The 24,336-nt window shown below is 47.4% G+C and overlaps 8 protein-coding genes across 8 annotated transcripts in view; 4 read left to right on the top strand and 4 right to left on the bottom strand.

Annotated features, from left to right (window-relative positions):
* The first annotated feature begins 608 nt into the window (after nucleotides 1-608).
* On the top strand, nucleotides 609-2,791 carry pttg1 (PTTG1 regulator of sister chromatid separation, securin). Its single transcript, XM_084469697.1, has 6 exons — nucleotides 609-701; nucleotides 1,218-1,313; nucleotides 1,492-1,631; nucleotides 1,901-1,982; nucleotides 2,443-2,607; nucleotides 2,694-2,791. The coding sequence occupies exons 2-6, from the start codon at nucleotides 1,223-1,225 to the stop codon at nucleotides 2,771-2,773; spliced, it is 558 nt and encodes a 185-aa protein (XP_084325823.1). The 5' UTR covers nucleotides 609-701; nucleotides 1,218-1,222; the 3' UTR covers nucleotides 2,774-2,791.
* Nucleotides 2,792-2,949: 158 nt separating this feature from the next.
* Nucleotides 2,950-4,500, top strand: sowahd (sosondowah ankyrin repeat domain family d). Its single transcript, XM_084469688.1, has one exon. The coding sequence runs from the start codon at nucleotides 3,339-3,341 to the stop codon at nucleotides 4,356-4,358; it is 1,020 nt and encodes a 339-aa protein (XP_084325814.1). The 5' UTR covers nucleotides 2,950-3,338; the 3' UTR covers nucleotides 4,359-4,500.
* A 248-nt stretch (nucleotides 4,501-4,748) lies between these two features.
* rpl39 (ribosomal protein L39) lies at nucleotides 4,749-6,571 on the bottom strand. Its single transcript, XM_084469700.1, has 3 exons — nucleotides 6,513-6,571; nucleotides 5,961-6,064; nucleotides 4,749-4,960 (listed from the first exon to the last, which is right to left on the bottom strand). The coding sequence occupies exons 1-3, from the start codon at nucleotides 6,513-6,515 to the stop codon at nucleotides 4,912-4,914; spliced, it is 156 nt and encodes a 51-aa protein (XP_084325826.1). The 5' UTR covers nucleotides 6,516-6,571; the 3' UTR covers nucleotides 4,749-4,911.
* Nucleotides 6,572-7,361: 790 nt separating this feature from the next.
* upf3b (UPF3B regulator of nonsense mediated mRNA decay) lies at nucleotides 7,362-11,098 on the bottom strand. The gene is made up of 10 exons (XM_084469681.1): nucleotides 10,878-11,098; nucleotides 10,444-10,550; nucleotides 10,245-10,351; nucleotides 10,038-10,136; nucleotides 9,685-9,798; nucleotides 9,549-9,592; nucleotides 9,243-9,425; nucleotides 8,990-9,150; nucleotides 8,493-8,871; nucleotides 7,362-8,387 (listed from the first exon to the last, which is right to left on the bottom strand). Exons 1-10 carry the CDS (start codon nucleotides 10,974-10,976, stop codon nucleotides 8,220-8,222), a joined length of 1,461 nt encoding a protein of 486 aa, XP_084325807.1. The 5' UTR covers nucleotides 10,977-11,098; the 3' UTR covers nucleotides 7,362-8,219.
* A 979-nt stretch (nucleotides 11,099-12,077) lies between these two features.
* ndufa1 (NADH:ubiquinone oxidoreductase subunit A1) lies at nucleotides 12,078-13,088 on the top strand. The gene is made up of 3 exons (XM_084469699.1): nucleotides 12,078-12,313; nucleotides 12,834-12,923; nucleotides 13,013-13,088. Exons 1-3 carry the CDS (start codon nucleotides 12,212-12,214, stop codon nucleotides 13,031-13,033), a joined length of 213 nt encoding a protein of 70 aa, XP_084325825.1. The 5' UTR covers nucleotides 12,078-12,211; the 3' UTR covers nucleotides 13,034-13,088.
* Nucleotides 13,089-14,633: 1,545 nt separating this feature from the next.
* On the bottom strand, nucleotides 14,634-17,143 carry nkap (NFKB activating protein). The gene is made up of 8 exons (XM_084469686.1): nucleotides 16,651-17,143; nucleotides 16,446-16,526; nucleotides 16,267-16,328; nucleotides 16,085-16,180; nucleotides 15,943-15,985; nucleotides 15,651-15,857; nucleotides 15,401-15,550; nucleotides 14,634-15,130 (listed from the first exon to the last, which is right to left on the bottom strand). Exons 1-8 carry the CDS (start codon nucleotides 17,070-17,072, stop codon nucleotides 14,956-14,958), a joined length of 1,236 nt encoding a protein of 411 aa, XP_084325812.1. The 5' UTR covers nucleotides 17,073-17,143; the 3' UTR covers nucleotides 14,634-14,955.
* A 439-nt stretch (nucleotides 17,144-17,582) lies between these two features.
* On the top strand, nucleotides 17,583-20,490 carry zbtb33 (zinc finger and BTB domain containing 33; the record flags this gene model as incomplete). Its single annotated transcript, XM_084469680.1, has 2 exons — nucleotides 17,583-17,681; nucleotides 18,548-20,490. Exon 2 carries the CDS (start codon nucleotides 18,550-18,552, stop codon nucleotides 20,488-20,490), a length of 1,941 nt encoding a protein of 646 aa, XP_084325806.1. The 5' UTR covers nucleotides 17,583-17,681; nucleotides 18,548-18,549.
* A 3,659-nt stretch (nucleotides 20,491-24,149) lies between these two features.
* The window catches only part of tmem255a (transmembrane protein 255A), a gene marked incomplete at its 3' end in the record, with an annotated part of 10,696 nt that continues 10,509 nt past the window's right edge, over nucleotides 24,150-24,336 (bottom strand). The window contains 2 exon segments of the mRNA XM_084469689.1: nucleotides 24,150-24,197; nucleotides 24,199-24,297. Coding sequence (XP_084325815.1) covers nucleotides 24,150-24,197; nucleotides 24,199-24,297 — 147 coding nt within the window.

Here is a 24,336-nt window from a genome sequence, read left to right on the forward strand (position 1 = left end):
TTTATATGTATCACAGTGAGTATTTGGGTCGGTTTCTACCTGTTGTATATAGTTATATGTATCACAGTGAGTATTTGGGTCGGTTTCTACCTGTTGTATATAGTTATATGTATCACAGTGAGTATTTGGGTCGGTTTCTACCTGTTGTATATAGTTATGTATCACAGTGAGTATTTGGGTCGGTTTCTACCTGTTGTATATATTTATATGTATCATAGCGAGTATTTGGGTCGGTTTCTACCTGTTGTATATATTTATATGTATCATAGTGAGTATTTGGGTCGGTTTCTACCTGTTGTATATATTTATATGTATCATAGCGAGTATTTGGGTCGGTTTCTACCTGTTGTATATATTTATATGTATCATAGCGAGTATTTGGGTCGGTTTCTACCCGTTGTATATATTTATATGTATCACAGTGAGTATTTGGGTCGGTTTCTACCCGTTGTATAGTTATATGTATCACAGTGAGTGTTTGAGCAGCTGTACCTGTTGTACCTGTTGGTCGCAGTCTAACAGGTCCAGGTCCAACCGTCCGCTGAGCCGTTGAGCCAATAGGGTCGCTGGCCGCGGGGTTTAAAAAGCAGCCGCGAGCGCTGCTGGCCACGCCCCTCCGAGTTCATACCAAAACAACCCGAGCGCCTGCATCGCGTGGACGTTAACCAGCGACCCGGCGGTAGTTACCTGACCCGACCCTGGTGAGCAGCTGGTCGAAGCTTGACTTATCGTAGTTGTACTGCGTTTTGTTGGGTAACTTTTTTGGTAAATGTGACCTGACTGATGATAGTGACGCCGTCTGCAAACGACTCAGCTAACTGTCTAACGTGCTAACGCCTTGACGCATGGTTAACCCGCATATATCTTAACAATGCTGTCTTTTAAATGTTGTATTTTGCATTGCTATGAATTCTTGAATGTTCCTACTAACTTGTGTAGGGCCACTAACACTAGGTTACTAGCTAGGCTACTAGCCACCCGAGCTAGCGCCACAACACGCCAGTAGAGCTGGCAGGAACTTGAATGCCATTTAGTTGAAATGCATTTAAATGAAAAGGATTTCATGCTTAAAATGTCCTACATGCTCCACTACAAAGGCATACCGATCCATTACTTTCTTCCCCACATTGCCTTTCATTCAGGTGACTTTCTCTGTATCTAGTACGCAGTATGAATGAATTTTTGGTGCTCCTTGTGACTGACCCTTCTATTCACAGACAACATGGCAAACATCATCTTTGCGGAGAGGGAAAACCTTATGGGTCTCCCTGGACCCACCCTGAAGGCACGACAGCGTCTCCTGTCTGCCCCTGGTATGTAGTAGTAGTAGTAGTAGTAGTAGTAGTAGTAGTAGTAGTAGTAGTAGTAGTAGTAGTAGTAGTAGTAGTAGTAGTAGTAGTAGTAGTAGTAGTAGTAGTAGTAGTTTTAAAACAAACTTATATATATTATAACTAAGGTTCTATTCTAATGTGTTGCACCACTTTCCTCCAGAGAACTTGCTGAAAACGCCCAAACATGCCAAGAAGCTCCTGACCCCAGTGCAGTCTGCTCGTAAGGCTCTGGGTGTGGTGAACAAGATCACTGCTACCCCTGCGGCCAGCAGGCAAGAGTTGAAACCTCAGAAGGTCCAGGTGAGACACTGTCAAAAGGAACGTTGTTAGTTTAACTTTGTTGTATTTGATTAATGAATATGGAGTGGTGAGGATCCCAGCTCAAGGATGCTTACAGGCTGGCTGGGGACATTGGGGGTCAAACACCCTAACAAAAATGATGTGCAAGTGAGGCTATAGCTTGGCTTCCATTGCTTGTTCATATCTGGGCTTGTAGGAGGTTGACTCAAACAGTGACTTAAAAAAGTGTGTGTAAATGACAACCTATGTGTTTGTTGTTTCTCACACAGGAAACCAAAGTCAAATGTGTTCCTCAGAGCAAAGTGGAGGAGTACCCAGACATTGAGCGATTTGTACCCTATGACCCACTAGGTAACTGCTCCATTCCCCAGGTTCTACTGCTATACGGCCCCTCTGTTAGTTATGTCTGTACAATATGCTGCGTCCACCAGCCAGGTGGCCAGGGGATGCTTTATTTACCTCTTTATTTAGCTTTTACCTTGTGTATTATCACCTTACCACTTCACTCAAATTGTGGGTTTATAAAATGAATGATTACTTGGTATCTGTTTTACCTCTGTGAATTTGTATAACCGTTTCATTATTTATACTTTTAACCATGTAAAGTGGGGTGTAATTGTGTTTGCTTTGGGCAAAGTTGTCCCCCCTAAACACCAGCCAGGCTTAGATTTTGTTTCCCTGCTGTGCAGGTTATTTGATGCCCCTTGTATGGTAGGATTTCATTTATGTTTTGCACAGCAACATTTTTGCTTTAGCAGTGCATTGTATTAAGGCACTTAAAGATGTTTGATTTTTTTTTTTTTTACCCCAGAGTTTGAAAAGCACTATGTACCAGACGACTTGGTTCGTCTCGGCTGCCTAGCGCTGCCCGGGCTGGCGTCCGTTCCTCGTACCCACTGTATCCCAGAGGAGGACTTTGAACTGCTTGAACCGTGCACCACACCGCCGTCATCATTCAAGGTTCAACACGGCTCAGGTACGACCACACCGCAACGGCATGCTGCCAAATACTGTGTCCAATGGGTGTCCTTCACGCAGGCTTTACCCTGTCCCTCTCTACAGACGACTGCACATCAGAGCTGGACGCCTTCCTCCAGACCATCAGCGAGTTGACTATCGACCTCCCTTCTGAAGCCGACTAAACGTCGATTTTTTTTATTTTTTTATTTTTTTTTTTATACATTCAACTTGTTTTTTTAAATGTTTATTCTTCTTGACAACTGGTCGTGCATTCCTGAACCACGCTTATCGTTTTTTATAGGTCATGTATTATGTGCCAATCCGGATGGTTGGCTGTTGAGTGATTGCAATAAAGTACTTCCTCGAAGTCCGCCAGTGTTGTACTAGACGTTATTGTGCCAGATTTGCAAAATGCACTTCGTTCTCAGTTCCTCTGGCAAGGACGCGGACATGGTTTACACTTGAGTTTGTCCATTAATGGAGCAACTCTGATGGATGGAATAAGGAAACCCCGACATTTAAAGTTTCTTCAATAATAACTTTTGACAGCATATCCAAAAAAGGACCATATCACCGGTGAGTGGATGAAGCGCGGCTGGAACTGAAGTTGACTTAAAATGTGTTTAAGCTGCAAATAGGGAAGTTACTTTGAAAACGGGATTGTACATATATATTTTTTTTCCTGGATTACATCCTGAAAGGAATGTTATTTGCTTGCATCCGTCTGAGTGTTTTTACGGTAATATTATGGAAGGTGACATGAATGAGAGCAATAGCCCACAAAACGATGATTTGGTTGGGGAGGACCGCAGTGAAACAACCTGTAATGTAACCGAGGCTCCGACCCCAAGCACCGCCGGACCGTGGACCAGCCGCGGGGCTCTGGTGGAGCGTCTGTCGCGATATGGAAAGCACATTATGCCCAATTCCTTCTCGCGTAGGTCGGGCTTACAGAGGCAGCCAGAGGTGGGTGAGTCGACCCCGGGCGCTCTGCATGGGTACTCCGCTGACGCTCCGGAGAGATGGTCGCTCACTCCAGCTATGCGTAAGAAATACCTGAAGGAATTTCTGTTCAATAACACGTCAAATACTGGATTTGGTGGCGTGCTTTCCACGAATACTACGAACACGTCTTCAAGGGACGAGCAAGACGCCCAGCGATCGGACTGGGCTTTATATCCGATGGAGCACGCCTGGATGCTGTCCGCTGTGGATGGGAACTATGAAGCCATATTTGAATTTATCGCTGACGATCCATACTTACTGACCAGGAAGGACTTTATCAGTGGCTTCTCTGTTCTCCACTGGCTGGCCAAGAGTGGACACGGTGAGACTTTGGCTAAACTTTTAAGACACGCTGAAAACGTGGGATGTCCAGCCGACGTGAATCTAAAAGGCAGCGGGGGTCTGACCCCCCTGCACGTCGCCAGTATGCACAGCCAGTTCATGGTGGTCAAACTGCTGGTCGGTGCCTTCGGGGCAAAAGTCGACGTGATGGACTACAATGGCAGGAGAGCCTGGCAGTATCTGAAGGGAAACGCCCCACTGGAGATGAAGGAGCTGTTGGGTGCGTGGGATGAGGAGCACAACCCTGACTGCGCTCACAACGCCAACAACAGCGCGTCGTGTACACCGACCGCTGCCCCATGTGTGGACCTTGGCCTGGACGAGGTGGACTCTTTGGACAGGAACAGAGCCGGGAGTCGGCTTGTCTTATCTTTAAGAGATGCGTTCCAGGCTTTCAATTTCTGGGGGAATAAATCTTGACGCGGACCCTTTAACATAAAACGAGGAAGCAATACTGAACAAAGCCTACAACTGTCAAATATATGGATAACTTTCTAATGAACCTGCCATGAAAAACGGCTAGAATGTATTTTATTTAACCCTTCAATAAGGACGTACTTTGATGCACTACCCCATTATCTAACATGGCCTTTCCCATGATTGTGTCCAGTCTCACTTTAAAAGTCAGTCTGCTCAGTAACAAATGTCAATGTTTTCTTGAGCGCATGTCATACGTGTCGATATTAAACACTTGTCAGTCATGTAATCAGACCCTAATTCCCCACAGTCATCTCTTCATAGCAGTGTCAGTTTTCTAGTCACAAGAGCAATGAAAGGTTAACCTGATGAAGAATTGCAATACAAATGTAGCTGAGTCAGACATTTTTTATTGTCAAACACAACTATATCCAGAGTATTTGTACAAAAAGACTGTTGATCCAGCGGACACTGCCTCCCTCACGGATCCCGACCCCAGCAGAGGGTCCTGACGGATGGTAGACGGGGGATGCCGAGCTGGTGAGCAGTGGAAGGCTTACAGGCCAAGCTTTGTCCTCCTCCAGTGTCTCCTCTTGGAATTGTACCTGTGGCACGAGTAGAAGGCGGACAAATGTTAAAAAGGAGCTCATACATTTAGTCATAGGGCTTGTGTAGCGTCACATCTTCAAGACAGCCCCGTTTCAGAAGTCTAGTAATTAAAAAGTGAAATAGTCATTATGGTGAGACCGCGGTGCATTCTCATGCTAGACGTGGGCCAACAAAGTGTTTGGATATAGCCTAGGTTATGCTACATTAACATGTTTAGGACTTCAAATAATTACAAACTTGAGGCCACACAAAACGTTGGCATGTATGTATGGGCAAAGACAGATGGGTGCAATCTGATGTAGATTTCCTGTATGCCCACCCGACACCACAATCAAGCCAGAAGTTTCCTCCATTACACTCATTAGACTACCCCTGCAGTGCACTTTAGTTTTAGTTCATTAAAATCCTTCTAGGTCAATTGATTCCAGCTGGAACCCTTTTGTCTATAGCATTATAGTCTAAACGAAGTTACACTCATCTGCTCATTAACAAATCATAGATTTTAGTCACCAGTGACTGAGATAACTTTGTTGCATCCATTACACTAGTTTAAATGTGAGGTCATGCGTGTTTGTCTAGTCATGGAGGAACTAACCCCAAGGGAATCATGAACAGCATTACTTGCTTTGGACAATCACACTACCAGTCAGGTAAACCAGATGTCCCTACTACAGACCCTACTATCAACCACAGTGGGCAGGAAGAGTAGTTCCATAGCAGGAGGACGCTCTCAGCAGGGTTAATGACATTACTCCACTAGTCTGAAGTACTGCAATTGCAGACCTGCTTTACACATATGCAAGAAAAAAAAAAAAACCTTCAACCAGAAACGTCTACCTAGATGTCCATGCATAGATAAAGTGCGCCGGTAGTAGATGAGGCAAGTGACGCAAACATCTTACACGTCCCTTGAGAGCGTGCAGAACAAACACCTGGTTTAAAGGTGTCATTCGGTTGAAGAACCATTGGATATACGTGCTGCTACCGAAACCATACCTGATCTTATTCCCAGTCTTCATTCGGATCCACTGAGGGATCGGCCTGTTCTGCTTCTGCTTCTTAGCGAGGAAGCGCTTGATCTTGAACGTCTTGTGGGACGACTGGAAACAAAAGATGATGATAAAGTATTAGATCACGATACATCACACTGAGGGCATGTGGTTTGAAGTTAATCTGCACAGGGCGAAGGACTGAACGGGCCTCCACAATGGGAGCCGGGTCCAGCGCTCTGATAAGTGATGACATGTCACTGCCAACCCCACAGCAACCCACAAACAAGATAATACCCTTGCAAATACAGAGTTAAATGAAAGTTAATAGTAATATAATACGTATAGGTTCAGTAGGTCCAGCTGCATAGAGCCAGACCGCTAACATGCGTAGAGATGGGTACAGCAAACCGTAACATTAAAATAGTATTACATCTAAAGTGTTTTTTCACGCAATATACACATATTTAAGGTACATAAACATTTATTAAATGACTTAGTAACACTGATGCATATTAAAAACAGCCAACACGGTGGATGTTTTAGGATTCGTATTTACCATTTTGTCCACAGTGCTGTCCCCACTATGGCCGCGGTCGAAGAGATGGAAGGAAGGGAAGCGGCAGTGATGTAGGGTTTCTCAACCAATCAGGACGGGCAAACTGGACTCGCTCTCTCCACACAGCGACCCTAGTGGAATATTGCGGTAAGGACATAAACAAAAACAAAAAAACTAATTAATGATTAATTATGTCATTCACACCGGACCCACGCATAGTGAGGATTGATTCATACCTATTGATTATTTCATTTTGTAAAACATTTATGAATGCTCAATAATGGAAAAAGGCCGTTTTGATATAACCTACCTCACACTTATTTCAAAGTAGAATGTGTTCGGTCTCCTGGGTAATTTACATACCAGTGTCTGACATCGATCTATTTGAGTGAAAATACATTCTCGTTGACGGTTATGTACATACTAGTCCTAATAAATTGCATACGAAACATCACAATGCAATGTAACCTCACCATTTGAACAAATAATCAAGCTTTTCTGTACATTTATTTTTCACATGTTCCATAATATTGTATTGTAGATTGTTGTTTTTTTTACAACTTTCTTCTATGTGATGTTTGTTTTGATGTTTAATTTTCTGGTGACAACAATAATACCCAAAGTTCCTCAAAGTGATTCGTACATTGCTTTTTGCTACCCATTTTCACTAATATCTTGGTGACTGGTTGTTATGTGAGTACATGTAGACCAAGAGATTCCCTACCACATGATATTATGAAAAACTGTGTTTGGTTCTTCATAACATCATTATCAAAATTATAAATTAACCAAAACTTCATCAAGTCATCAAGAGTTGTAGAGGATAAGAATCCGAGACAGTTTCATGAATTACCTTTTTATTTCCATTCAAACAAAATGAGCATGGATTAAACTGATTTGATTACATGCAGTGTTGTTTAATTCAATATGAAATGTGTTTTTTATGCAGAGATAATCTTGAATTCTTAAGTTTGAAGGCCACAGGTTGGTAATGTTGATGGTTGCAGGCAGGCTTGTAGCGATGCTTAAGCTCACAGTTCTAAAGTCACAAATGGCTATTTCTCCTTTATCACTGTATCAGTGAATACATGTTTCAGTTTCTAAACTGAACAAATCCTTCAAGCCCGCACGTAAGGCAACCGCTGTATGCAAATGGAAGAGATAAAATTCATGTTTTTGTTGCAGGAAAAAAATAATTGCATTTCTTCCATGATCTTTTATATAATACATGTAAGAACATACAGTAGAGAAACAAAATAAATATCCTGCAGTGGCAACACCATTTAAGTCCAAAAATGTACGTCAGAATGGTGAGGGCAGAGATCTATTGCAGAACTACGTTTAAATGTTTAAGGGTGTGGCATAGATGGACCGTTCAGCAAGATGAAGCTCCAATGTTTGCAACACTTGACAGAAGCACGGCAACACTGTGATAAGGCCACTTGGCATTTAATGAAGTCCCAAGAAAGCTTTGGCATCAGCGACAGGTCCCTAGAGCCAATTGTACACCACTCAGGAAGTGCTGTGTTACCTAATCCTTTATTGACCGACAAAACGGACGAGTGTGGCACCATGACATCACCGCGTCCCGGTCTGGCTTTAGGACGTACCTACACGCTACGCTGTGGTGCCGGTGTGTTCCCCTCGGAGCCCTGCCGGCCCCGTCTCGCACCCCACGCTTCACATGCATGATGCCCCAAAACTGATTCAATCGTCTCCCATGTCGTTGGCTCTCTTTGACTCGTTGTCTGGCTTTCCTTCTCCAGGTTGGGATTCTCCCCCACTGCCGCCCCCGCCTCCTCCTCCTCCTCCTCCTCCTCCACCGCGGTTGCGGTTTCGGGCCCCTGGCTGATAGAGCTGAATGGCAGGTCGATCCTGGAGCAAAAATGTACAAGATTTTAATAAAAACAAACATAGAAAGCTGTGTTGCCATAGCAATGACGCACTTACATGAGCAGCAGCTCTGTTCCGTGCCCTTACCTTGTTGCGCATGCGATCTCTCTTCATGTTCTCTTCCTTCCGGTTGTCCTTGGCAGACCTCTCGCTGGGGGCGGACTCGTTGGCGCTGCCTCCCCTCTTCTTGTCCCAGTCGCGCTCCTTGTCCCTCTTCCCGGCCTCCTCTCTCTTCCTGCAGGCGTTCTCGCCGTCGTGACGCTCCCGCCGCCGCCTCCTGTCCTCGTCCTGACGCCGGATGCGGTCCTTCTCCTTCTGCCGGCGTTCCCTGTCCCTCTCCCGGTCGCGTTCCCGGTCTCGAACGACGTCCCGGTCTCGAACGGCGTCCCGGTCCCGAACTGCGTCACGTTCCCGGTCCCGGACGGGGTCACGCTCCCGGAACTCTTTGCGTCCGTCCTCGTCGACCCTGCGAGCGTGTTGGGAGAGTGAAAGTGTGTTAATTCCTTACATTTATATCTATATCTATATCTATATCTATATCTATATCTATAACAACCACTCGTCCTGAGAACCGGCTCACTCACTTCCTGGGTCTGTCTTCCTTGATATCCATGATGTTTGCCCTCTTCTTCAGATCCAGACTCCCCATCACTTTTTCGTCTTTCATTGGCCTCTCTAGTCTCTTTGGCTTGTCCTTAGGTTTCTCCGTGTCCATCTCCTCCCCTCGGTCTGGTTTCCTCAGGAGCTGGATAAAAGGGGGTTCAAGAAAATATTCATAAATGATATAAGATTTTTGGCAGGGTTTGAACAGATGCTTTTGTCCTCTGTGGTAACTACCTTGATCTTGGGTTCCTCTTTCACTGGGTCCTTGTCCAAGGGCCGGTCCGGTTTCTTCATCTTGTCGTTGTCCTTGCGTCTCCGTCTCTCCTCGTCCCTCCACTTACGCCGTTCCTCGTCGCGCTGTCTCTTACGTTCGAGCTCCCGCCTCCTCCTCTCCTCCTTCTTTTCCTCTCTGATCCTCTGCACATTGGGAAACGGCATACGGTTCACAGATTAAATGTGTGAATGTTAAGTATATAATGTAAACATTCATGTAAAGTATATGAAGTGTATCCTGCAATATTTTTGCAACAAAGCAATTACCTGCTTATTCTTAAGGAAGTCCAAGAGGGGAGTGGTTTTTCTGGCTGAAGAAGGGGACACAAGTGTATGATGTTATTTGAATACTTACACTAGACTTGTGTTATATTTTCCTTAAAAAAAAAACACGATTACATACCACCAAGTTCTTTTGTTTTAGCCTCAAGTTCTTCCAAGAGAGTCTCAGGCGTAGATGTCATTTTTTCGTCATCATGTCCATTGTATACTTCCAGGAATCTTTCGTAATCAGGATCTAAAAGGTAAACGGCAATCTTCATGAAACAACTTTTTTCGAAGTTTGATTCCCATTATGTAACATTTAAAATGTAGCATTATACTAGAAGCTTGACATTGACAGTTGATGTTCAAGACATGATCTCCGAGATTCAAGGAAAGTTCCAATTGGATATTGGTTAGGGTGGAGAAGATGGATGATTATATAACCTTTGCAGGAATACAATTATCCGATATGGCTGTCGACAATAACTTTACCATCATCTATGGTTCCACACTTTGCATCTCGTTTTTTGATTCTTTTCTTGCCAATCTTCTGAAAAGGCGCAAACTCCACAACGGCTGTATACTCTTGTCCTGTTAAGAAAGATAACAAGGAAGCAAGTGAACAACGATGTAGGCATTATCTAGTATTAATTGTAACTCAAACAAAGCCTCTTATAGTAAAATGCATGTTCTGAATACCTTTGCCATCGATGAAAACATATCCATCAAACCGATCTCTGAAGAGGACAATATCCTCTTGTTGTTTGAAGTTAATATACGCCCTTGAAAAGAGGTGGGGGGAGAGGCTAGAGGGGTACAAAGGAAGACAAAGGTGGTTTGAATGCTGAAGTATTTAACATCCATACACTGTGCTATATCATAAGGAGGTATGGCTCACCTGGTGTCACTGGAGAAGAACTCCAGGTAGTCGAGGTCCGGCAGAGGCTGCAGCTGCTCCTCCAGCTCCTCCTTGGTGAGGCTCGGGGGCAGACGTCTGATCACGATCTACGACACAAGGGTGGCGTGAGCAGGACCGTCCGAAGAACAACACCAACATGTACACGTACACAAACGTCTATTGACGCGTCCCAGAAACACTTTTTAGCCCATAGATTACGAGCTGGAACTGGGAGAGTAGTGATCGTTGCGGGTTTGACTGCCCGTCCGTTCCGGGGCACTTCCACGGGGTAGAAGGCAGTGAAAACACGGGGTTACGGGTTGCTTGTAACGCACCATAATGAACAAATCAAACTAGTTGGTTTATTGACCCGGACGAAAGTTCACCAAACAAACGTGCTGCGCGGACGCTAGCGCAGCTAGCGGGGGTCGTACCTTTGTCATCGCCTCCCTCCTCTCCTTCAGCCTCTCGATCTTCTCGCCCTCCTCCAGCCTCCTCTCCTTGGGGCGGGTGTTCTCCTTGTCCTCCTTCATGGTCGAACGTCTGGTTCAGAGATCAGTTATTATCAACGTCCACGTCCCGCGCTGTTTCTGTTTACTTACTTAGCTGTGAGTTAGCGACCAAAAGTATCCCATCACGCACTTCCTCTAGAGACCGCGGCGGTAGTTCTGTCTCCGGGGCGATAGAGGGCGCTGTGGTAGTTCTGTCTCCGGGGCGATAGAGGGCGCTGTGGTAGTTCTGTCTCCGGGGCGATAGAGGGCGCTGTGGTAGTTCTGTCTCCGGGGCGATAGAGGGCGCTGTGGTAGTTCTGTCTCCGGGGCGATAGAGGGCGCTGTGGTAGTTCTGTCTCCGGGGCGATAGAGGGCGCTATGGTGTAGTTCTGTCTCCGGGGCGATAGAGGGCGCTGTGGTAGTTCTGTCTCCGGGGCGATAGAGGGCGCTGTGGTAGTTCTGTCTCCGGGGCGATAGAGGGCGCTGTGGTAGTTCTGTCTCCGGGGCGATAGAGGGCGCTGTGGTGTAGTTCTGTCTCCAGGGCGATAGAGGGCGCTGTGGTAGTTCTGTCTCCGGGGCGATAGAGGGCGCTGTGGTAGTAGTTCTGTCTCCAGGGCGATAGAGGGCGCTGTGGTAGTTCTGTCTCCGGGGCGATAGAGGGCGCTGTGGTAGTTCTGTCTCCGGGGCGATAGAGGGCGCTGTGGTAGTAGTTCTGTCTCCAGGGCGATAGAGGGCGCTGTGGTAGTTCTGTCTCCGGGGCGATAGAGGGCGCTGTGGTAGTTCTGTCTCCGGGGCGATAGGGGGCGCTGTGGTCCAACCGAACGCCGCGCAGAGCCGGTGAACCTTTGAATATAAAATAATACGGAATAAATGTATTTAAATAATATAATTGCCATGAAACCAGTATAGGGATACCTTTGAGTCCTGTCTACAAAAAAAAAATACGTTTGATAGTTTTTAATTTACTTGACACTGTCATATATGACTTTGGGTTTGTTGTGTTACTATGTAATAGTATGGTTATGATTATGATTTCACTTGTATTACATTTCAAAACACGTACGACAACCATACATCAGTTTGCGTTGATATGTTATTAAATTTATTAAAATAAATAAAATAAAAGCCGGATGCGCCCCGGAAGTGAACGGATGACCGTCAAGTTGTTGTGAGGACGACGTTGGACATTTTGTCGGCTTCCTCCCGTCAGACGCCGCTCACAAAGCGTCTTATTGAAGATATATCACTGAGCCGCATGGTCCAGAAGCACCGACAGCATGTGGTATGAGATACTGCCCGGGTTGGCCATCATGACCGCGTGTCTCATCATCCCCGGAGCCGCGACGATACAGATCCACAAGTTCACCAACGGGGGGAAGGTGAGCACCGGCCAATAATGTCTGGCTGCAGCCTGTAGGACGTGGACATCAACATCCAACTGCTACCGTCAAAGTCGTCTTACGCCAGCGATGATGTTTAGTAAATGATGTCCCTTTCAGGGTTAGGGTAGTAGTGGTTAGGGTTAGGGATAGGGTAGTAGTGGTTAGGGTTAGGGATAGGGTAGTAGTGGTTAGGGATAGGGTAGTAGTGGTTAGGGTTAGGGATAGGGTAGTAGTGGTTAGGGTTAGGGATAGGGTAGTAGTGGTTAGGGATAGGGTAGTAGTGGTTAGGGTTAGGGTTAGGGATAGGGTAGTAGTGGTTAGGGTTAGGGATAGGGTAGTAGTGGTTAGGGTTAGGGATAGGGTAGACCTTACTCAGCCCGGCCGACTGCAGCCAGCCCACCTGGAGGTCCGAGAGAGGGACCGCTGGTTCTCCTCTGACCTCTGCGCATACTCTTCTAAATGTTATGCATGATTAGAAAACGTGTTGCATGTGATGATGAGACGTATGTGTTTGCAGGAGAAGAGACTGGCCCGGGTCCCGTACCAGTGGTATCTGATGGAGAGAGACAAGAGGGTGTCTGGGAAGGGAGAGTACCATCAATCCAAGGTAACACCTAACCCCCTCCCCCCCATGGTGCCTGCAGGTCCCAAAATGTGTTTGAAAACTGATGTTATTTTCTTTTTCTTTTTCTTTAGGGACTTGAAAACATTCACTGAGAACGGCAAGATGTCACTGCGTAAATGTGTTGTATAATAAATCTGTTTAAATCTGTTTGAAGTGTGCTGTTAATTCTGACACTATACACATGTCTAATACGATTTTGATTGTGCCTGTCTGTTCTTCAACTAGTAGTCTCAACTAAAGGCGCAAGCCACTAAGAGGAAGTTTGCATTGGGACCGCCATTCCCTCTACAGAGTGCTCTGTTGAAATTAAATATTAGTATTAACTGATGGTTTAACCGCTCACATAGTGCACCTCTACGGATGGCTTGGTACTAATCCCTGGTTATGATCAAGGTGGGTCACCAACTTGGTTGCAAAAGTAGACCCCTTCTTTACTCAAGTAGAAGTAGAGATACTGTTAGGAGTACTGATTCAACGGCTCGTCATATAATTATAATTCAAGGGCAGTTAAAGTTAACCCATTCTAACTTCAGCTAAAAAACAATAATGAAATTAATGTACACAAAAAATAATCGCTCCAATGTGCCGATCAGCTGTCAATGTTGGCAGCAGAACTCGAAAACGTCAAAAACTAGAACACAATCAGGTCTAATTAAGCCTTAAACTGATAGGAAGGCCCCAATCTCTACAGGACTGCCAAAATATTTTGAGGTTGGCACAAGAGACAATGAATAGCCAAACATCAGTCTTGGAGCTGACAAATTCAAACATTAATCTTAAATAAGGTCATGGAGGGGGAATGTGTTGCTCTGAATCTGCTAGTTCTCCCATTAACACCATTTCTCCCACTCTGGAATGTCCACTGAGGGGTCGTCCCATCATGCATCTAGGTTTAAATCAGACTCAATGTTGGGAAGATGAGAAATGATGCAAACAAAAAAAATAGTCTATAATGCCTCTCATGCTTTACAACAAAATAGGACCTGGTTTGAGTACAAATTACATGTGTTAAAATGTATGGAGTAAAAGTCGAAAGAATTTAGAAATATAATTAAAGTAAAGAACCGATACATGAAGTGCTTTTGTTAATTCCCACCTCTTACCACTACGGCTGGGCCTAATAAAACATTCCAAGCTTCGGATGGTAGTTTTTCAAAACGATTATTCCAGTGATTAGAAGTAAGAAAAGTAAATTAATTGTGCGTATCTTACCCTGCCTTAATCGAGGCCAGCAAAGATCACTGCTGCATTGAAGTCTTTCCTTTCAATTTCTAATGTGATTTTAGTAAAGCCAAAAGCAAAACTACAGTAACAAATAGGATTGCTGCACGTCACCTGCTCTGTAGCAGCTCTAATTGATTAGAGCTATTGGAACCCTAGCACTCCAATTGTTTACATTAAAATAAATACATTTATTATCTGTATCTATAGATATACACACATATATATTTTGTCTTTTATCGGTCAAGCTCCCTCGAGTTTGAAATCAGATGGTTTTGCCTCAGGCCGTCGGTCCATCCAGCCAACCTTTGAACCAATTCAACTCCAGTTGAGTCCAGAGTTGCTAAACAACTCTAGTGCTGCCCCAAATTATTGTGGTCTGCCTCCAGGCTTTGTACAACGAATGTGTCAAAAGTGTCAAATAATAATCATGTTGTACATATCAAAGACCAATAACAGCTGGGGTTGAACCCAAAGGAAACGGGGTACATTCAAAAGTTTATTAACCACTGGGTTCCTGAATGTGTGGGAATTTACACACGGTAAAGAGCAGAATAAGCCCACAACCAATCGGTATACAGTATTTATACAATAGTTAGCCAATCTGACTCTTACTAGTACAAATGTCCCATCAAATTAAAAGCAAAAAGGTCTGCCCAGTACAGTTTTAAAAAGAAAAAAAATAGAATTTGCTTACAAAACTAGGCTGGACAATACATGTGGGCTTTAACTATAAAATAATGCTATACAACCGAGACGGACAAACCGAAAACAAAAGCTTGAGAGGCACCGTTCACTTCTCATCTTTGCCTTTGGTTTTCCTGTACACCATTTCCCTGAAGCTGGAGAGGATCTTGCTCTCCCTCTTCCGTCTCTCCTCCTGGTTGAACGAGGCCAGGGCCCTCTTTTCATCCGCACTGTAGATCTGGTTTTCCTTTCTCAAACGCACAGCCTCCATACGGCGATGTCTACGTAGAACACGAGTATAGGTCAGTGTTGCAATGTCAAGAAACAATAGTCATACAAGACCGTTACATTTTATCTTCAGAAAATCATTACTGGACTGCATAGAACAAAGATACAAAAGTGTATCTAGTATGAGTATTTCATTAACTTAGAGACTAGTTATACCGTTCCAGGTTAATTTGAGGACATAGTCAAATACAATTTCTTAATGTATTTCTGAGATAGCGATTTAACTGAATTAACTAATTACATTATGGTACAGTATTACATACCTGCTACCGCTCATAACAAAGCCCGATTTTTCAAAGTTGGCGATCTCATCGCTGGTCAGTCCGATCTCTCCTCTTCTCGGGATACGCTTTCCCGCCTTCACATACTCCGCCATGGCAGCACCTTCACCCGGCAACAGGGCGTGGCCGAAACTGAACGAGACGGGTGGAGAACAGCAACGTCAATAAAAAACAGCCTGACGTCTTTACTGGAACAAGGTAGCGTTGTTGTTGTTCTCTGACATGTACCCACTCCAGAGGTTTGTCGTCCTGAGACATCTGGGCGAGCGGGGCTTCAGGACCCACAAGGTTCTCGTCCATGCAGGTCTTCTCCACCCACACCAGCCCCCCGTCCTCATCCTCCTCCTCCTCCTCCTCCTCTCCCCCAGACCCCTCACTGCTGGACCCACTGGAAGCCTTCTTGCTCTTCTTCACCTTCTTCTTCTTGGACTTCTTTGACCTGTGAGGACATATTCATCTTTAATGCGTCGTTTCCCCTTTGGGCTCTGTAAGGAGATTTATTAAATATACATTTGGAAACTTACTTTTTGCTTTTCTTCTTCTTTTTCTTCTTTTTCACTTCCTCCTCTGAAAATGTGTGGGATAGATTTTATATTAGACAGCTGTCATCTGAAATACACTTTGAGAAATCACCAGAACGGGATGTGAACTCATAAGAAACATTACCCTCAGAATCTGATCCGGACTCGCTGTCTTCTGAGTGCTTCTTGCTTTTCTTCTTTTTGGATTTCTTCTTCTTCTTTTTCTTCTTCTTCTTGTCGTCTGCAAGAATCAAATAATATTTGAATACATTCTATTTAAATGTGAAATCTGGGTACAAAGGGAGGGAAGGATATCGAGCGTTATACCGTCTGAGCTGTCATCTGAACTGCTGTTTTTCACATCTTCAACTGGTGTGAATTCGTCGGAGCTGGAGGAACCACAAACATACTTTATATGGATTTCGAGAGATACTGAACCACACGTTGAACGGGTCACTTCGAGACAACACATCAATGTTTTAAACGCCAACGATTAAAAAACGTACTCTGGTTCCTTGACTCTGGGAGAATACCCCCACACTTCAGGGGAGCCCAGTTCCCCAATTCTCTCCCGTTCCTGTAGCCGCCTGGGAGAAAAAAAAAAAAATCGTGCAATTAAACAACAAAAAAATAAATATAAACATATATACGGCAAACGTCTCAAGAAAGTTGTTGTGCTTATATAGGTCACGGTGCATTCCAACGCGGTACCTGGCGATGAAGGCCTCTTGCCGCTGCCGCTGCGCGTCGTCCCGCTGCTGGTCGTAGTAGTCGCTCGGCCCGCCGCGCTGCTCGGTCCACTGGCCGTGCCTCTCGCGGGACCGGGAGCGGCTCCGGCGTGGGCTCCCCATGCGGATCCTCTTGATGTTGCGGGCCTCATGGAGCCGGTGCTCGTGTTCCTCTCGTTCCCGTTCCCTGTTTCGGGGCTTCGGGAGTTTCGGACCGAAGTAGTCCGGGGACAAGTCTCGGCCTCCGTGGCTCCCGCTGCGGGACCGGGACCGGGACCTGCTCCTGCTCCGCCGCCGGGGCCGAGCGGGGCTGTGGTCTCTGGTCCGGCCGGGACTGTAGTCTCTGGTCCGGCCGCCGGGACCACCGTCGGGGTTCCGGTCTGATGAGCGGTCGTAGATGGGCATCCTGGCCGCCGTCGAAACACAAAACAACAACGAGGCCTCTACCGAGAGCCCATGACGATCGTTGCTCTCCGCAGATCGCTCCCAAAACACCGTCCAGGGGAGAAAGGTTCCGGTTGTGATTGATATTTAAAGAGTCCTGTACTGGTTCAAGGCCCGTTAACGAGTCGATGTCGCATACAACACCAAACCTTTATTAATATTATAATAATATAATAGTATTCTTGTTAATATTATTTTAGGGTCCTTTTTAAATCAATAATACAATGGAACGTAATTTATTTAATGTATTTCTGATGTCGCTCTACAGCGGCCCCTGCTGGCCGTCCGGGTCATGGCAGCATTAGTGGCCGCCCTACAGCGGCTCTTAGTGGCCACCCGGGTCATGACAGTGGTAGTGGCCGCCCTACAGCGGCCCCTGGTGGCCGCCCGGGTCACGACAGCGGTAGTGGCCGCCCTACAGCGGCCCCTGGTGGCCGCCCGGGTCATGACAGCGGTAGTGAACCTCAGAGACGTGCCGCGGCTGTCTATTTTTTTGTCGTCTGTGCCTCGCTAAGTTACAACTGCGAGTAACAATCCGGCTTGGGCCAAACAGAAAAACAGAAAGCGCAGGTAAGCGATACACTGCATGCATTTGCTAAGAACAGCCTGATGAAGAACTCATCCCGTGTGTGTGTGTGAGTGTGTATGTGTGTGTGTATGTGTGTGAGTGTGTATGTGTGTGTATGTGTGTGTGTGTATGTGTGTGTGCGGGGGGAAACCTCTCTACCACGGAAGGCCGCGCTGTCGCCCATTGAAGGAGGAACAAATGCAGGGCTGCGTTACTTTTGTTAGCCCGGACCTCCTATGTTGCATGTTGTGGTCTGGATCTCACTCATCGCGACGACTCAGTCACTAAACCCCCCGGGCCTTGGTGCAGGTCCCCGTGTGTAGTGTAGCGGGGCTGTGGTGGCACGGACGCGTTTGAAATGCACAGCGCACTTGGATGGAGGAGCTAACGTTAGCTCTGTTTTTGTTTGCATGTTAGCAGCTACTGCTATCGTGCTAGTTTGCAGAAACATCTATTTTTTTTTATTCATTCACTCATTTATTCATGACTTCAATGGCAAGGTCGGAAATAAAGCCATCAAATGTGGACTTAAATAGGAAACGCTCTTAGAAAATGTCTTGAGGAACGTACAGAATGTGACACATGTATTAATAGAAGTACAAATACAATTAACCACCAAAAGCAAGTGTAAAAATAGAGATTACATTAGAGGCAACATAAATAATGTCTACTTTGTAATAATGAATTTGACTGTTTGACCTTTTGGAACCTGTAAACACACACACACACACACACACACACACACACACACACACACACACACACACACACACACACACACACACACAGCAGTACTTTAATGTAGTAATTATGGTGGCATAACCTGAATATACCTCCATTCACTTTACTGATCCTCTCCGCACTTTAGGCATGCCGAACCTCAAGCTGATCTCTGCCACGGACACACAGTACTCCGTCGCTGTGCTGAAGTCGATGAACGAGCAGCGGAACCACGGACTATTCTGTGACGTCACGATAATCATACAGGACAAGAAGTTCCGAGCCCACAAAACGGTTCTGTCTGCCTCCAGCACTTACTTCCATCAACTCTTCTCTGTCGCGGGGCAGGTCATCGAACTGAACTTTATCAAAGCGGAGATCTTTGAGCAGATCCTCAACTACATTTACAGTTCCAAGATCGTCCGCGTCCGTTCCGACATGCTGGAGGAGCTCATCAGCGCCGGGCAGATCCTCGGCGTCAAGTTCATCTCCAACCTGGGGACGCTTTTGTCCCAGGTCAAGGGCCTACCGGGTCTGTCCAAAGACACCGAGTGCAAGAGCTCCACGTCCACCAAGGTGATGCCCATCATCACCGAGTCCTTTTCCATATCGGCCGAGGAGTTCAACCAGACGTGCAAATCGGGCGACGGCGATTCCGACAACGACGACGTCATGTTCGTCTCGGAGACGGATTCCAAGAAGGCGGAGGAAAACCCAAAGCCCGCGCCGGCGCCGGCGGTCGACCTGGAAGCCGCCGAGTCGGGAGACGCGGCGGCGTCGAATAAGAAGCGGGAACCCGATGCCGCGACGGGGGCGACGGAGCGACCCGGAGCGGAAGACGTGGCGCCGTCCGCCGCGGTGAAGAAGTCCCCCCAGGTGGTCCCCGTCAACCGGCCCGCCCTGAGCCCCGCCACCAGCTCCAGCATCCCCTCCTCCCCGGCCAGGATCTCCTCGGGAGTGACGCCCACCACGCCCTCCAGCCTGCACGCCTGCCTCACGCCCATGTCGCCCAACACGCCGCAGCCCTGCGAGAGCAGCGACATCATGGGCGTCCACAAGAAGCAGGTGTGCACCACGGCGCAGCAGGGCGACTTCAAGATCCGCCTCTCGGACATGTCGTCCGTCGGCCGCGGCGACGCGGGGCCCGACTTCCCCCAGGCGGCCGTGGTGGCCAAGAAGACCATCACCCTGGACAAGGCCCTGGAGATCGACGCCCTGTCGTCGGGGTGCAAGGTGTACGCCAACATCGGCGAGAACACGTACGACATCGTCCCGGTGAAGGAGGACCCCGACGAGGGCGGCTCCAAGGCGGCCAAGGGCAAGCGGGCGCTGATGGCCACGCCCCTGAAACCCCTCGACAAGGCCACCGCCGCTGCGTCGTCGCAGACGGGCAGCCCCGGCAAGAAGAAGATCAAGAGCGAGCTGGAGGACCACTACGAGCTCATCATGGACGGGAAGACCTTCTACGTGTGCATGGTGTGCAAGCGGCCGTACGTGTGCCTCACCAGCCTGCGGCGCCACTTCAACACGCACTCGTGGGAGAAGAAGTACCCGTGCCGCTACTGCAACAAGGTGTTCGCCCTGGCCGAGTACCGGACTAAGCACGAGGCGCACCACACCGGCGAGCGGCGCTACCAGTGCCTGCTGTGCAACGAGATGTTCCTCAACTACCAGGTGCTGTCCACGCACTGCAAGCAGGCGCACAACCAGGACCCGTCGGGCCGCAAGGAGAAGGACGACATGCCGAACAACCTGTACCGCCTGCTGCCCTACAAGTCCCCCTCGTCGTCGTGCCCGGCGGGCCAGCCCTCCGGTTGGCCCGCCGCGCACGAGGGCGGCATCCGCATGATCGGGGAGGACGGCAGCGTGCAGCACGTCATGCCCGGCGGCGGCGGCGGCGGCGGCGGCGGCGGCGGCGGCGGCGGAGAGGAGATGCAGTCACCCACGCAGCAGAGTAAGATTTTGAACTGGAACGATATCTTCGTGGATTCTGACGCCCGGTCGAGGCCCGGCATGAATGTCCCGCAGCAGCAGCAGCAGCAGCAGCAGGGCAACCCGGAGTTTGACTTTGTCATCCCGGAGACCTACTAAGGAGGGAGGGAGGGAGGGTGAGGGAGGGAGGGAGGGAGGGAGGGAGGGAGGGTGACTCTGGTATCTGTGCCTTTCACAGCTTCTTACTCTTCAGTAGGGATGCACTGTTTCCACTTTTTCTCAGACCAAGTACAATTACTTAACGTTTGTGTACTCGCCGATAACGAGTACCAATAAAGATACCGATACCGAATGGAAAAAATACCATTACAGTTTTACAAACCTGAAAGAAAGAAAGAAGAGGGGGGCGTGTGATCGCCATGTTTACAGCCCGCGGCCACTTTGTGATACTTTTGAAGTACGGTTGTTGCGTTCTGATGAGCAGTGTTGAGTGTGAAGCGTGCCACACGCTGCCCCGCTCTTCTCTAAATTGGGGACGTATTTCAGCTACAGTAATAAAACTGCATTTATTACTATGTTGTCCTATATGATCTGACGATCATATAGGACAAATGACAAAATCACTTAAAAAAAAAACGTTTGGGTTGACTGGCTCTTCATCGTTACATCACATTGCGTAAAGTGGTATCGAGCGGTTGTATCGTAGAAGTTTTACGAGTACACGAGCGCAGTGGGGGGTCTGAGATCTGGTATCGGTGTCCGTGCATCCCTGCTCTTCAACATTGTTCTTATACCCCTGCTTCGGGTTTTCCTTGAAGTGTTCTTGCTTTAGGCTCTCACTCCCTGACGTCGTTATATTGTTTTTTTTTTGTGATAACAATTATGGTCTGTGTTAAAAGGTATTAGTCATAACAATTTTTTTTTGTATAGAACTTTTCAAAGCCACTGAAAAGCTTTGCAGACGTGTGAATGCCTTCAAGAAATTATTTTACATACATTAGTTACCTTAGTTCCAACTCGACACTTATTCAGAGCCTTTCTTACTCGTGCTCTGGTTCAAAGCTCAATATTATATTATGAGATTTGAATAACATTCCATTAAGCAACCTCAACTATTTTGGTTGATTTCAGTTCTTCCGCTGAACTTCACTGAAGTTCAAAAAAATCAATAATCAATAATGATTTGAATTAAAGGGTTTAAATCTTTAAATGTTACTCATTTTGTTATCATCTGGCTCATCACAGATTGACTGTACTGTAAGATGTTAACATATAAATGTTAATTAGGGCACCAGGAATAAATATTGGTTGATTAACCCGTATATCTGACATCCCCGCTGTGAAAGGATGACTCCAGCACAACGTGAAAGATGTACTGATTAATGTCATCGCACACAATTCCCGTCCCACATTTTAAATCATAAATGGCATCGTTTTGATTCCCTGTTAACCTCTCACGGCCTAACTTATCAAACGTTATGTCTTTTGAAAAAGAGTAAATATTCCAATGAGGTTTGCACTAATCCATCGATTTAAAAGACTGGTTAAACTATTTCTTAATTTTGATTGATCCTTAACGGCCCTTCAATGTTTTAGCTGTAAGTCGTCCTATATGCTGGCCATATTCATTCTTCCCTTCATGTCAAAAAAAGAAAAAAAGGTTGGTTTGGAGGGCTACGATGATGTACTCTAGTCTGTAAATATAGCACTTAGTGATAATCATGCAGTAAAAATACTATTTTGGAATACGTCTCATGTATTTGTCTGTTACATCTTTGTGTTTTATCAGGGTAGCGGTGTGGCTCATGGTGTAGAGGTCTTATTTCATTCCATACGACTTCATTCATTTCAGATCTAGCAGGTTTAGGTGAGACTAACCAAGGTGTTTTTTATAATGTATATTTGTGCTCATGGCCTTTTTTCTTTCTTTAGTTGTCGGCGTTGTTCATCTGAAATGTATTTATAAGGTCTCCTGTGCTGTTGGCATTAAATAAACTCAAAACGTGTCGATTGTGGTGTCCTTTCTACACGTTTGTACTTTCCATGTCCTCTTTCCTACAAATTGTATTATTATTATTATAGTGTATTGACGCAAAACTCTGTTACTAATTAACCATCGTATCATGCCACCGAGTACTTATTCACTCTTGTGATTAAGTAAAATTAAATAGTTGATGTTTTTCAGTGTAATCATGTCTTAACGTTTGGTCATTTTGCAGTTTGCAGTTTCCAGTTTGATCACGTGGGTTCACTGTGGGCGAAGAAACAAACGTGTTTTCATACATTTCAGGAGTAGTTCGGACACTCTGAACTTTATTTAGAAAAACAATACAGTTCCATAAAAGTTTTAATGGCGGAGGAGACAGAACACTTTGTCAGACCCTGAGAGAGTGCTCTTCAAACGATAAGAAGCCTGAATGATCACAGCCCAAGGCAACGCGTTCCCCGGTGGAAGGCCAGTGATGTTGGCAGAAAGTACCACCGCCTGCTTAGAGCCGTATGTGACTACACCCTAATCCACCTGCAGCCACCTCCTCGTAGCCGTATGAGGGGACGTCCAACAGGAAAAATGACACGAGCTTCATTTATTAACGGAGAGAAAGCCCACAACCGACGGCATACATACAATTGAGTGCGGCGCAGTCCAACCCCTCGTGTGTAAAAATGGTCGCATAGTTACTCATTTATACTAGAATAAGTAAGGCCATGTGGATTATAAGATACTAAGCTTTATGCCTCGGTAAAGAGCCACTCTACGTGTTGAAAGAAGCGCGTGGACTTTTAACATTACAGCTAACACAGACTGGGGTGGGTTCCAGTGGAAGACACTCTTCACCCTCTCTAAAGGAACCTACACGCACGCAGAACTCTGTACAGTTTGTCAGCGCTCCCTAGCTGCTAGGATGTACCGCCGTGAGAAGGCGGTAGAAGCCCCCCCCCCCCCCCCCACCGGCTGTCCCACAGGCGGGGGCTTCCTCACTCACGCCCCCCCCCCCCCGTGCAAATGAAACACACACACACCGCGACCGTGACACCGGGCGGCCTCACCCGGCTCACCAGGTCACGTCGCCGGAAGAAGGGAGAGAGGCAACGGATGAACATCGCAGAACCAGCGTGGACCGCCCCCCCCGCACGGAGGGGAGCGCCGCGCGTCGAACGTACACAATCAACAGGGGGGGGGGGGGGGGGGGGGGGGGCCTTCGCCGGAAGAAGTCGTCAGTCGTCTTAAGGCAGAGGTGTAAACAGTTCTGGGGGGGCCGCCGGGAGCTCCTCTGGTTCTGGAGGAGGAGGCGTGCAGCGTGGGGGGTCCACACACACACACACACACACACACACACACACACACACACACACACACACACACACACACACACACACACACACACACACACACACACACACACCACGGGAGGACCCTGGAGAGGGAGGGGGGGGGAGGAGGGGAGTGGCCTCAGGGACTTTCTCCACTGCCTACCTCCACGCCGCTCCTCAGGGGCGCGGGTGAGTCGGCGCTGCTGCTGTGTGGTCCGTGTGGTGAGGAGGGGGGGGGGGGTCGCCCCCGTCGCCGCCGGCAGCCTGTCTCTTATGTACGGTGACGGACGTGGCGGCGCTCGGCGCACGCGTGGAAACGGTGGCTCTCCCGTCGCCCAGACAGACGGCAGGCCATTTATTTATTATTATTATTATTATTTTTTTTTTACACTTATTGCTCCTATAGTGAAGCAAATAACCTCCCCCCCCCCCACCATTCCCAGCGCCTCCCCCACCCCCCACCCCCCCCCCCCAGCGGTGGGGCGGCGGCGGCGGGGGGGGGGCTCTCAGGGGCTGTAGGGCGGCGGCTTCTCGTCGGGGGGGAAGTGCGGGGGGGGAGTAGCGTGGCGGCACCATGGTGGGCCACATGTGGCTGGCCCCCGACTGGGACTCAGGGTCGGAGAGCCCCGAGGAGTCGGGGAGGGTGCTGGAGCCCTGCGGAGGAGGAGGAGGAGGAGGAGAGAAGGAGAGGGA

This window comes from Micromesistius poutassou, assembly GCF_964030765.1.
Source record: "Micromesistius poutassou genome assembly, chromosome: 6".
NCBI lineage: Eukaryota > Metazoa > Chordata > Actinopteri > Gadiformes > Gadidae > Micromesistius > Micromesistius poutassou.

Coding starts and splice junctions, on each gene's coding strand:
- pttg1 (XM_084469697.1), top strand. CDS start 1,223: ATGGCAAACATCATCTTTGCGGAGAGGGAAAACCTTATGGGTCTCCCT. Junction 1,632..1,900: donor TGAAACCTCAGAAGGTCCAG/GTGAGACACTGT, acceptor TTTCTCACACAG/GAAACCAAAGTCAAATGTGT. Junction 2,608..2,693: donor CAAGGTTCAACACGGCTCAG/GTACGACCACAC, acceptor CCCTCTCTACAG/ACGACTGCACATCAGAGCTG.
- sowahd (XM_084469688.1), top strand. CDS start 3,339: ATGGAAGGTGACATGAATGAGAGCAATAGCCCACAAAACGATGATTTG.
- rpl39 (XM_084469700.1), bottom strand. Junction 4,961..5,960: donor AAGACTGGGAATAAGATCAG/GTATGGTTTCGG, acceptor CTCGTGCCACAG/GTACAATTCCAAGAGGAGAC.
- upf3b (XM_084469681.1), bottom strand. CDS start 10,976: ATGAAGGAGGACAAGGAGAACACCCGCCCCAAGGAGAGGAGGCTGGAG. Junction 9,799..10,037: donor GTGTGGAACCATAGATGATG/GTAAAGTTATTG, acceptor TTTACCTTTTAG/ATCCTGATTACGAAAGATTC. Junction 9,593..9,684: donor TAAAACAAAAGAACTTGGTG/GTATGTAATCGT, acceptor CCCCTTCTTCAG/CCAGAAAAACCACTCCCCTC.
- ndufa1 (XM_084469699.1), top strand. CDS start 12,212: ATGTGGTATGAGATACTGCCCGGGTTGGCCATCATGACCGCGTGTCTC. Junction 12,314..12,833: donor AGTTCACCAACGGGGGGAAG/GTGAGCACCGGC, acceptor ATGTGTTTGCAG/GAGAAGAGACTGGCCCGGGT. Junction 12,924..13,012: donor GAGAGTACCATCAATCCAAG/GTAACACCTAAC, acceptor CTTTTTCTTTAG/GGACTTGAAAACATTCACTG.
- nkap (XM_084469686.1), bottom strand. CDS start 17,072: ATGCCCATCTACGACCGCTCATCAGACCGGAACCCCGACGGTGGTCCC. Junction 15,986..16,084: donor GTCCGGATCAGATTCTGAGG/GTAATGTTTCTT, acceptor ACACATTTTCAG/AGGAGGAAGTGAAAAAGAAG. Junction 15,551..15,650: donor CAGGACGACAAACCTCTGGA/GTGGGTACATGT, acceptor CGTCTCGTTCAG/TTTCGGCCACGCCCTGTTGC.